Source organism: Ixodes scapularis, unplaced genomic scaffold (assembly GCF_016920785.2).
Source record: "Ixodes scapularis isolate PalLabHiFi unplaced genomic scaffold, ASM1692078v2 PGA_scaffold1__304_contigs__length_218370807, whole genome shotgun sequence".
NCBI classification, from domain to species: domain Eukaryota; kingdom Metazoa; phylum Arthropoda; class Arachnida; order Ixodida; family Ixodidae; genus Ixodes; species Ixodes scapularis.
In genome coordinates this window covers 157,631,756-157,644,742 of record NW_024609846.1, presented here as the reverse complement: position 1 = coordinate 157,644,742, position 12,987 = coordinate 157,631,756, and the positions used below count along the sequence as shown (strand labels likewise).

The window sequence follows — 12,987 nt, the reverse complement described above, 5'->3', positions numbered from 1 at the left end:
ATAAAATTAAAATACGGCGGCATTTTAGATTATTTTTGGAAGAAAAAAGTAGCGCTGTGGTCTCTGTTTTCTAGCAAAGTTTCGCAAGTTTTTATGCAGCTAAGTAGAGGTGAAAATACGCACAAGTATAGTTGCCGAAAATGTTGTTTTCAAATAGTTTTATTATGGCAAGAACATTTCCAGATTATTATGCTTTAAACTTCTAATTTTGTTTTTTCAAGCACAGTATCTATAGTTTGTACCGCAATATAAATCCCCCCTCCCCTATAAGGCATTTTTCATTGAATAGCAAAGAATAAGAATTCGCCTTTTGGTTCATTTAGAATGACTAAGAAATTTTGATTGAGAAACCGTTTTCCAAAATTGCTCAAATTAAAAAAAGAGTTAAAAATGTTTGGATAATTTTGGTGTTCATTTACTGATTTTGTTTTACCCTAAGTGTATTTTATTTGTCGTGATTTCACAGTTTACACGAAATAAACCTCCTAATTGCGCTGCAATTGCGCTGCATTACAAAAAAACAAACAAAAACTTTGATGTTTTGTTTTGAGATTTGTCTTATGTAGCAAGTTCATCATCTCTTTACTACTATATTTGTTGAACAACCCACCTCCGAAATTAAGAAGGCGAAAATATTAGATTTTTTTCTTGACCATGAACATATCGGCAACAATATGTTCAAGGAAGAAAAAAGTTAACGTGCACATATTGCAACCAATACGTTCATGTTCTTTCTTTTTTCTTTCTTATTTTTCAAGTTATGTTTTTTTATGATTTCCATATTTGTGCTCTAACTCTTCCGTTTATCCCCCTCCCCACACACACACACATTTATTCTATCTACAGATAGCTCACCACAGCTTGCTAGTAAAAATGCCCTTATGCGAAGGAAATGTAAGGACGCATTCCAATTTTGCCATGTTCGAAGTAAAGCGCGTCACAAGTAACGGCATTGCTGGTAACGCGTTATTTTTCCAGTGCTGCACTACCATACCAGTCAGATTTCTAAATAGCAAAGGAGTGAAGTATCGTCTTTACTTGTTTTTTACAATATCGTGTATCAAATTAGTTACTTAACATCGATTAATCCTTTGGTGTGTGTGTGTGATTTTGCTTAAAACGAAATATTTTCGCATACCCTAAACTGCGCGGAAGAAGAGGGAAATGATATTTGCCTCTTCGCGGCATTATTTCCAAATTCTTCAAAAAGCAAATCAGAATTAAAAAAATATATATATATATATATATTACAAATTTGTTAGAAAAATTAAAGGAACAAATGAAATGAGTCCGAAAAACCCTAATAGTTGCGGAAGCTTGTATTCGTTGCTTATCACTGCCCAGTTATGCTGAAATCGAAAGAAACGCGAAAGTAACGCTAGTAGTTCTTGGAGGTACTAATAACGGCATTTCGTCATCAGCTTTGGAGGAATCTAAAAAATGTAAGTGACGCGTTAATTTTTTTTTTGACAAGCTATCGAGTGACGCTATTTTATTACTTACTTTGAACGAAGGTCCGCATAACACTGCAATTCTGACAGCGTGACGGAAACACGTTCCACATATCAGAAGGACCCAAATGGAGCTTCCTTTATTCTAGGAAACGTATCCGCCACCGCTTTCGTTCCGAACCCCCCACGTGAATGGGCAACCGTCTCCCAGTGCGCCCGACAGATGGCGCCAGGCACCCCGAGGGGTGCACTGGAACCCATCCCGCAGCGGGGCAGCGAGCAGGCCGAGCGCGAGACAAGTGGCGGCCGCTCGGTCCGAGGTTCCTGGGCGGATCGGGGAGGGGTGCCGCAGATTGGTAGGCCTCGCGCCGTCCCGCCAATGAACAGGCCGTCGGGGAGAACCCCCCGGCACGGCTCCAAAGAGGTCCTCCCTCCCCTGCCGAGTCCCTCCTCTGCGGGCTCAGTGGCGCCGCCGTCGAGGAGCCGCTGATCCCCGAGAGCTGCCGACGCTGCGATGCCGCCCGTGCGAGGCCCCCCTTGACAACTTGTTTACCGTGCGTTCGTCGCCTCAACGAGGCGCGATAAGATAGGCCGGCCTCCTGCTGACCGCCTGCCTGCTCCGTACGACGACCACGGGGCAGTGCTTGGTTCGGGACCCGCGGTCCCCCCTTCCTCCGCTGGCACGACTTCTCGTGGCTACCGCAAGCTGGCGCCCTCGGCTGACACCCTCCTGATCTCTCGCCGTCGTTGGATTCGTGCGTGATGTTGATCGTGATGCGGCGGACGACTTCCTTCCGGGAAGTCGCGGAAGAGTGGCAGACTCGGTCCCTCGGCGGGCTCCCAACGTGTTCGGAGGACCTCGACGCGGGACGCCTCGCCTGAAGTGTCGTCGTGACAGCGTTGTGGCAGCTGAGGGATCGCCGTGAAGCGAGATATAGAGCGCGGCCCTGCGACTCCCGAGTCCCCCCCTCCGACGAGGCGAAGCGAGGAGCGACACGTCCTTGAGCGGGACATCGGCGGAGAAGTTGACAGTGTCGCGGAGCCCTCCGGCGACCCAGGGGAGCCCTGCGGCATCGCTGCAGCGGCAACGCTGAGGATATGCGCTTCGAGCACTCGGACCTGTCGTGCCAGAGCGCCATGGCGTTCCACCCGTTCCTGCTGTCGGCGCCTGGCGCTCAGGCACCGTCGGCCAGGACCACCGACTTCAGCATGCACTCCATCCTGAGTCAGTCGGGCCCGCCCAACGCAGCGGCTGCAGCAAGCCCGTTCCTGCCGCTCGACTGCTTCTCGGCCGGTTCTGTGCCGCACCCGCTGTTCCCCGGCGGGCCCCTGGGACCCGGGTTGCCGCCCGGGCTAGGGCTGGTCAGGACGGGCCCGCCGCCGCTGACTCCCGAGGACGTGCTTTCGGTGCAGTTCAGGCCTCCGCTCCTGCGGCCCATGGAGCCCGAAGACGACGGCGTCCGGGATGACCCCAAAGTGAACCTCGACGGACTGGACCTCTGGGAGAAGTTCTACGCATCTGGAACCGAGATGGTGGTCACCAAGTCGGGCCGGTCAGTGAGGCATTGCCGATTTTTATTTCATCTTGTATTTAGTGCACCATGCAGAACCTCGTGGCTTATGCTGATGAGTCACGGGTCTGTTTCGTATATCTGGAGTCTTATAGCGAATGGAAATCGTATGCTCAAATCGTAAAAGTGAGATTTATAAGGTTCTGGTCCCTAGTTCTTATATGTCAAATGGTCGAACATGGAACGCGAATTTTCTTTTAAGCAAAAGGAGAGAATCATTATGGGGAATATTTAAAGCAAGGGGGGAAATATGAAACTGCCCTGAACGTCATCCAGCAGAGCGCGTAGCCGACGGAGGAATTTAACAATGTACACATCCCCTATACAGGCGATCAGCCCGAACAATGTAGTACCTCATACACTCACATCAAAGGATTCTTCGCGAAACCTTCGAGAAGAACAGTGCAAATTAGCTTGTGTCGCCGCTGACTGGGTATGGAGACAGTAAGCGCGTGCACAACCGCCCCCCGCAAGGGCATCGTCGCCGTCATTAGCGCTTCGAGTGCATGTCGACGAGGAAGCGGAACAGCACACAGTGAGATCGGGTTTCGTTCCTCGGAGCCGCCGCAGACAGAACCCTCCGCGATCCAGGAAGGAACCCGAGCCGGCAGGCCATGCGTGAAATGACCCCACATATCGCGTCCGCGCTTTCGGGCTCTGTGCTTTCTCGTTGAGGAGGAAAGCTCGATGCATACCGATCTAGAACGAGACACCGCGCCGTGATCTATTATGCGCAGACGGTGTTGACAAAGTGCAACCCAACGAATTTGACGCGAAGGATTCCATTTCGAGTTCCATGAACCATGCAAAACGACAGCATGCGCAGGCACCACAAAACATGAAGAACTCTCGTCCATGTGGGTCATGCGACATCCATCTCAATGAGTGGGTCACGCGACATCCAGCTCAATCAGTACACGTGTCTGTTCCAGAGAGCGGAAACCTTCGTTTTGATGTGAGCTTTCTGTGATGATAAACTTCTTTAAATCCCCCTTTCGCCTTCTAAATTTCAGTGGACGCGTGTCCTTTGGTCTCGAAGAGGCGCAAGTTTCTAGAATTAAGACACCGTCGCAATAGACGTTGAGAGGTGTCCGAGCATAGCTTTTATTAAATATTGCATTTCCTAAATGTATTATATTTGGTTAATCGAGGGATGGCATCTTCTGCGTGAATAAATATTGGCAGTCATAAATGAGAGCCTCATACGTTATGTAATGAAAATGGCGAAACATCCTCATGTGTCTCCGGCCGCGGAAACGCGTGATATATTGATTTTATTTGGCATTGCAGAAATCTTGGAAGCATTTAATAGATTGAGGGTAATGCTTGCTTTACATCGGGTAAAGGTAGTAAAACAGTCAGGTGACAGGGTTAGAGGGAAGGAACAAGGGTCATTGTTACTACAATATTGAAACCATCGATGACAAAATTTTATTTTAAGTTATGTGAATCGCCTCACAATCATGTCTGTATATAGGGTACCAACTACTGCCATTCGCTGTGTTTAGTGCAGTGTTGGACAAGACACTCGACAAAAGTATCTAGTAGCAGTTACTAAATACCTACTCTGTAAAGTGTTTAAACTATACTACACAAATTGCTTTGCTGGCAAAATATATTCGCTGGTGTAAAAATACCTAGAAATACAATTCAATTACTTTTGAAAAAACTTCCGCCTTGCGTAATTTGTATCCGCCTCAGTGGCACCAAAATTCTTTATTTGCAAGCAACTGAAATAACCAAACAAAAATCGCTATGCTATCCTACGCAATCCCAGTAGAAGAAGTAGCGCCAGGGTGAATGTTACACGATGATATTATAAAGACAAATGAGCAAAAAGAGATCACCTGATAGCAACAGTCAAATCTCTGAAAATCACATTTTTTGGGGGATTTATAATGCGTACCTGGGACGCATCGTTTTACTAAGCGCCACTTTCGCTATGTTCGGAGTTTAACTTAAGAAAACATTTGAGAAACCCGAAAGATTGAGTGAATTATAGAGGGCTCACGGGATTTGGCGCGCCTTCCTCGAGGTTATCCAAAGGCTCTATTTAGAGATGACTGAACTCCAAAAAAGAAGCGTATGCGCAAGTGGATACGGAGAAGCACTGCACTGCTGTCCTTCTCACGGCTGTCGATTTCTCTTGTTTTCCTTATACTTACGTAGCTCTGCAAGCGCGCTCATGAAAACATACAACTTTGGAAGGACTCTTCGATTGCATTTTGTAGACGGCTGGTATCCTGTTTACTGCTTTACTTGTAAGAATATATCTGTCCTCATGAAAGGGTCGGGTTAGGTCAGGCTATCACCGTTCCTCCCCATATATCTGTAACACAGACAGCGCTCCCGGGAGTGCCAGTCTGGAGAAAGAAACTGACATTCTTGCCGTACACTGGGGTGAAACAAAAATGCAAAACAACACCGCCTCTCCTGATTTTCTTATATTTCTTCTTATTTTGGGGACATTTGGAGCGTGCATCTTTGGTCCTGGTTGGCGAACATGAAGCAGAAACAACCGAACGCAGAACTAGAGTGTTCTGCGTTCGGTTGTTTCTGCTTCATGTTCGCAATCGATTCAATTTTGGCGCTCAGGTGTGCCCATTCTTATTCCCGTAAATATTCCAGCCACGAATTTTTTCAAAGATTAAAAAACGTATATCAGTTAATAAGTTCAATATAATGAGAACTGTAATGAAGATAGAGTGACGAATAAAACGATCGATCAAACGTATTTGCACAATACCAAATTACTAGAAAAAGTATTTGAAATACAGTATCTTGAGCAGAGTATTTCAGATAGACGCATGTCTGGATCTTGGGTGTCCGTTTCAAAATTTAAATAGATATGCATAACACTAATCATGTCGATCGTACCTAAGCCTCTGAGACGAGGAGAAAGGAGGAAAAATAACGGGACATAGGATCGACATTTTTATATCCATCGGTGACATCTTTCTCCCCCTCCTTGCGTGACGTTCTCCCCTTGGTTCGTATTGCACTTACGTGTGACCGAAATCGAAAGCCAGCCAGTCCCCTTGCCTTGCTTTCTTATTACCTTTTTCGATACGTCGAAGAGCATTCGCTTTCATAATTTCACAAATTCTGAGCAAATGAGTACCATGAATTGCATTGGCAAATTGCGAAAATGACTATTTATTTATTAATACATGTATTCTATACCTTTAAAGCCCAGAGAGCGTTACAGAAGGAAGGGAAAAATCAAAATAAAAGACACATAAAGCAGATGGACGTTACACAAGCAAAACAACAAATGTGGGTTAGTGGGAAAGTAAATATTCTTCACTGGCTCCTTTAAAAGTAGATGCGTTGGTTATTGTGGCGATCGAGATTATCAAGTATGGGGGCTTTCATTGAGCGGTATTATTTGGAATCATCTAAACAAAAGAAAATAGAAAAAAAACATGTTAGTGCGACGCGTCCTATCTTTGCATCTGAAGGAAAATTACAACGTGAACATCATGCTTTACCGTATCATTGCCATTTCAATTTATATCCTCAATGTAAAAAAAAAAAGTTTTATGAAGTGGAAATGTATTTCCGCCTGTCCTCGTCTACCAAATGTTGCGAAGGAGGCTTTTCAATATAACATCGTAGTAAACGTGTACTCGCACGCAAGCTGACAAAAGCACGAGTTACGTGAATTAAGTGCATTCGCATACGTCATATCTCGCGTCTATCTTTTTATCTGGACACTTGTCTGTAAACTAGGGCTGGGCACTTCATCGATTAACCTTCCGATTAATCGATGAATGTTTTAATCGGGATTAATTAACGCTTTTTCTATGCAGTCGGGGACGGTACACCTTTATGAAGGTAAACTTTTGATGAAATTTCGACCTAAAGTAAACTGTAGGGGCGAGATTTGTAACTCCAAACTATGTGGACAAGACACATAAGGGACGGTATACAGACAGGACAATTTTACTGTCTGTATCGTCCCGTATGTGTCTCCACTTTCTAAATCTTTAAAAAGCACCAACACGCACCAAGTACAAGTGGAGAAGGTTATCATGTCCCAGCTACTTCAACGCCGTGCGAGTGTCCGTTTAGCGCATGAGACTATTATGAACGATCAAAGGAGTTCGCTATTGCGGGAGAATATCAAGAACCTTTTCGCTTCTGCGGCTGAAGCAATAATTTGTGGGCGTCTTTTGAATGTTTTCATCTACACTTTAACGTTGATTTAAAATCCCAAATTATTCATTGCGCCGTTTATCACATATTCCGCAAAGGCAAACAGTTTAATTTTGACTTTTTTTAAAACTATGATGCTTTGAAATGACCGAAACAGATTAATCAGTCGATAAGAGGGTGCCGGTTCAAATATTTATTCGACTTCCAGCCCTGCAGTAAATATGTCTAAACTTAAGAACTGTAGGGATTACTTTATTTTGCCTGGTCTATCTACGATCCAAGAATAATCATATCCAAGTTTCGTTTTTGTGACAGCCACTGACATATAAGCAACGGCTGCGTTTAACAATATTCAATATAACTTTTAGAATTTTCGAGTTAATCACCTCATGCTTAAAAAGAAATTGCTCTTGTTGTCACTATATTCGTTGAGTAACCTCACGAAAAAGCGAATTATGCACCATTCCCTGCGGGAAGTAGTAATTTGAAGCTTGGTTGTCACAGAAAAACAAAAATAAAAGCCAATGGTGTTTTTTTTTTTTTAGTTTAAATACCAATAAAGTAGCAAGTTAACAACCGCTTACAAGTAACCGAGTTCAGAGAATTAGGTAATAATCCGCTTGGAGTCGAGTCTTTTTTTTTCAAACCGTTCTTGATATGAAAGCGAGTCGTAGCAGCCTCATTCCCATCCAGAATTTTTTTTTTTTGTTTTTTTTGTTTAAAGGCAGTTTGAAACATAATTATTTTTCTCAACTTGACTGGAATTAAGTGATCTTGTCTTCTCACAGCAATAGACCCTCTTTTATGTGCGCTCACTGCTGACACTACTACATTGGCACTCATATAACTTGAGACGGAGGCTTACGGGGGGAGGCTTACGGGGCTTCAGCCCCCCCCCCCCCCTCCCCGAAATCCAGCAGGCCCTATAATATACACATGCATTTTGAACCCCCCTCCCCCTCTCTGCACCCCAAGTCATGGACATCCCAGCCACCTCAGCCCCCCTCTCTCCCCCCCCCCCCCCCCCTCGAAAAACATTCCTGGCTACGCCCCTGGCATGAGACTATCAACGTCTGGAACAATCATACATTGTTTCATATATTTTATATTAACGGGGTCCATGTTAAGAGCCCTACATATGACAGTAGAAAAGTTCTTACCTTTGCATAATATTATATCAAGAGCCCAATACTCTGGACGTACGTCATTAACATGTTCCCCAAATCGAGGCGCAGTTTTGAGCCACCCCAAAACGTCGTATGGGAGGGACTCCCAGTTTATGAAATAAATCAGTTGTGTCGATGTAATACTGGTTTCATTTTTTGGCTAAGGACAATTTTAATGTGTCGAGTTCGATGGGAGTTTTATTTCAACCACCAGTTGCAGATAAATTTTTTGTCTGTGAGGCTTCTTTGAAACAGTTATCCTTTCTATAACTTCGCGATCAAGAAGTTTTACACCGTGACAAAACCGTGAAATACATTGACAAACATCAGGAACACAAGAAATTTTTTTATTGGATGCAGGAATTACGCACTTCAAAACGCACAATTCAAACGCCTACAAAAATTGCTTATCTCACTGTGTGTGCACACTAGATATTATGCGCAACAGTAACAGAGGATCGGCTCTTTCTGATGCCAATAATTCGATTATGACAAAGCGTACAGCATCAATTTTTCAGTGGCTTTCTACAATTGGTACACATTCACTCATAACTGAGATTAGGTTGATTTCTACAGTCTGTTTCTTAATAAATCGCATTGTCCAAGAGTCACGTTTGTATAAAAAAAAAAAAGAAAAGAAAAAAAGCACGGCTTAAACTTGTATATATTTAAGACGGCTGCAGGCCTACAAAGTGGAAAGCATATTGCTGTCTGTTTTTAAATACAGTACAAAAGACTGAGATTAATATAATTTAGCGAGAAATCACACAAATATTATAAATCACGGTCAAAAAAGTAAAACCATTTCTAAAAAAATATATTACTATGCATTATTGCTGAGTTTTCAGCTTCGGTCTCAATATCTATACACAACCGCATATTAAATGGGTTTGCAAAAGGGATAACTTTTGATATCAGGCGCATGCAATCATACAAAATGAAAAGCGCCAAGGGTAACTAAATATCCTTGCACTCCTTTTGGTGTAAAATCTAGCCGCATCTAATATCGGTGCAATAAAATATTTGGGTCTTTGACTTAAGCTTTTTCAAGTTACCCTAAATGTTTCAGTATCCCGAGACACTTCCAATGTCACATTTCCTTTTAGAATTTGCCTATGGAACTGTTTGAGAAGCGTTCATGGTAAGCGTAACATATCGTACCAGCAATCTAGAACGGTGCGCTTGTATCCTGTGTGGTACTGCTTTTTTTTTTCTGGTATTTTCTTCACACCTTGAACATGCAAGCGTGCACTTTTATGCATAACCAGTCAGTGGAAGGCATTAAGCGATTTATTTAAGTACGGTGCCTACAAGAAAGCGTCTGCGCCTTTACACGGGCAATGCAGTCTTGTAAACACTGACCTGCAATCAGTCAATCAATCATTCATTTTTTCTTACTTTTCCAAGGTGTGCTAGGGAACTCGTTTTAGAGGGTTCAAAGTCATAAAAGGCGAGACAAAGTCGCCTGAAAAGTGCCAATGGCCTATAATAGTATTAATGTATAGTCAATATACCTATAAGCATCATAGTAATCGCTCGACTAATATGCAAAGTGGTGTTCTACCACAGCTGGAAGCGAACAACTGCCACTCTAAAGTATGCTTGTAATCAAAGCCATGTAACTCACTAAACGATGTTTCTATCTTCACAATCATAAAAATCTCGTACTAAAAAAAATAGTATGAACATTTTCACGAAATAGAAACATCATGTGGTGACATTCGATGCGCCTGCAACGAACTTTATTTATTTGTTTATAGAAATTCGCGACATCATGTGTACAATGAAATATTTGTTGTAAATAGAGTCGTATAGAAATACCAGTGAACCTTTATGAAGCTTTCCTAAAGCGCCTAAACAAAATTAATAACTTTAATAAGCTTTTCTTTTCTTCTCCCTCGGAGTTATGAAAAGGAGAATATGACTAAAGTTTGTATAAATCCAATTGTTACTGTGCCATTACCTCCGGGTCACCCAGATAGTTCTTTCAGGAAGATTAATGGCGAACGATTATGCTCAGCGATTATCACATTCTATTTCGCCGCAATAATAAATGAGGTCTCCAATACTCAAGAACAGTAAGCTTTGGGCTCATTGTACAGCAATTACTAAAGCATCACAATTTAAGAGGCTAATGATCGCGTGACTTCCCAATGCACTCTGAAAAATCATTTGTTTCGTATCAAGTAATTGTTTTGCCGCTTTTGTGGTATCGGGTAATTACTTTCATCAACTAAATACTTTTGACCGAGCAGAATTATTGTAAGCGATTAGTTATTTTTTCTTGTTTGCACGCTTATGCGCGTGCTTTAATTCCAAACCCACTTCTTTTCTTTCTGCTTTTTATTACCAACGTAGATTTCTCGGCGAATATGTAAATTTAGTTACACGAATGTAAATGGCCATTTGTTGCTCCAGATACTTTTTCCGGATACATCGTTCTTACTAAGTTGAGAAATATCATAGATCATAGACGCGAGTTTCACTGCCTACAGTTACCTGTTCATAATATTTGTAAGTGGAAAAGAGAACGTGCTCGCATGTCGAAGGCTCAGGATCCGAAGACGGCAACACCAGATATAAAAACTTCGCCTATTTCTTTATTTACATTTTACAATTCTTTTTTTTTTTTTTTTTTTGGTATAGCGCTCAGTTTGTCTTTCCCAGCTAAGGTGCGAGAATTCCGGGCTTCGATTGCAAAAGACACTTGTACGATCGTAACGACTTGGGGCAACGTAATGAAACAATTAAAAAAAAGTGTAGATCTTTTGAATGTTTGTTGCTTTTTATGTTCTTCTGAAGATACTGCGAGGGGACAGCAGATACAATAAAATACATAACTTATAACCGCGATACACAATGTATCATGTATGAGTTGTGTGGCATTGGCTCGCGGGACTTCGGCTGCGTTCTTTGTGATCACGTCGAGAGGAATTTCCATCTCTTAAAAGTAAAGCCACATTTTCAAAAGTTTTTCAAAAGGGTTAATTAGAGCATGCCGTTGTTTAAAATAGGCCAATAAATAAACTAGTGAAAGCAGCGATACCCCAAATGCGAATAATATATCACTCGTCATCATTCTCGCACCCAACTTTTAGCACCTCAATGAAAGCTATAGCCTATTACACTACACCGCGCGTGACCATACAAATGTTCAACCCAAGAAAAAAAAAAGATTAAGTTTTGCATATTGTTTATACGCCACGCGAATTAGTTTTTGCAAATATTTGGTTGTCGGATGAAGACTAAGAGATGCTTTAGCGCTTTGAAACATGTAACGTCTTGAGAGAACATATAACTTCTAAAATGCACCTCCAACTCTCTTAATTCTAAACACAAAAGGGCAAATTAGTAATGCTCAACGAGGAGCCGCACTTTTTTTTTTTTTTTACTACGGTTCTTGAGGTAAAAACAAGTATACAAATTACATTCGTTTTGAGGTAATTTCTTAAGATGTAATTTCTTAAGCTTAAAAGCCGACGACCAGACACGAGGTTCTACAAGGCAGAAGATCCTCTTCACCATGGGGGAAGGAAGAAACTGGCAACGGTGGACACGGTAGAAAAGGGGCGGGGAGGAAGCGGGGGAAAAGTGGAAAGTGGAAACTGGTCGTTGGTCTTTAAGAAATGCAGGGCGTTGCCTAATATCTTCATGCTTCTTGCTTCGTGATTCGCTTTTCGGCGTTTTTAGCGGATAATGCGAAGATTCGGCCTTCGCTTCGTGATGACTACTTTATTTCTCTGCTTACAGCGGTGACATTTGTAGTGATGTTCGAAACTGCTCTCTCGCGACCGCACACGAGTTAAATGAACGGCCTAGGAGCGGGATAGAGCGTAACGGCAACAGTCAGTACTCACCCCGGGAGCGGCGAACGAAGCGGCGTGGTGTCCGTCGACGGCCGCGTCGAAAACGATGGAATATGCACAAAAACACGTAATATACAGAAGAAATACAAAGCGCTGAACGAAATAGATACACTTATGAACAAGAAAAATACACTGGAGTAGATAAAAAAGAGGATTATTAAGTATAAACAACGAAGATGAAAAGTATGTCTAGGGCGAGGTGATGCGATTCCAACGGAGAGCAGCCAGACGACGGGGGCCGACAGAACACCGATCCCAAGATTCCTCGCGCGCGCGCCGGGGCGCTTGGGAGAGACTGCAAATGGTCTATAGCGACCGGATCGCTCTGCCGCCAGACCCTCTCGTTCGCCGTCCGTCGCCACCGTCTCCCCCCACGGGCCAATGCGTCACCGCAGTGGTCCCATCGGAATCGATTTTGTCATTACGCGGACAACGTTATTTATGGTCCCGTAATTTGGGGAGGGAGGCAGGGGGACTCGGGTGGCCACCAGCTTTTCGTCTCCAAAGCAAGCGACGAAACACGTGAAAGGAGGTTCGCCATCCCTCTCCCTTTGTCTGTGTCTCTCTTGTTCTTCCTTAGTTCTGGTTTTATTTTAGTTTTATGCTGTCACCCATCTTTCTCCGCTATAACAAACTCTTTTTTTTATCTTGTTGGCCTGGCACATGCGGGACTGTGCGGCGCATGTTAGCTCCGCGTGCATGCTCGCGCTTCGATGCGACGTATGCTCGAGTTGAGCCGATCTGCTTGGTTGGTAGGGGGGGGGGGGGGGGGGGG

General features: G+C 43.4%; 1 protein-coding gene across 3 annotated transcripts in view; it reads left to right on the top strand.

Moving 5' to 3' along the window:
* Positions 1-1,454: 1,454 nt before the first annotated feature.
* LOC8030981 (T-box protein 2-like) overlaps positions 1,455-12,987 on the top strand; it is a 154,460-nt gene continuing 142,927 nt past the window's right edge. For 2 of the 3 annotated variants that reach the window (XM_040220593.3, XM_040220596.3), the window contains exon 1: positions 1,736-3,004. In XM_040220593.3, the coding sequence (XP_040076527.2) occupies positions 2,550-3,004 (455 nt within the window). In that variant the 5' untranslated portion in view covers positions 1,736-2,549. Of the gene's footprint in view, positions 3,005-12,987 lie in introns of all 3 variants that reach the window. The other variant, XM_040220595.3, reaches the window with a different exon arrangement.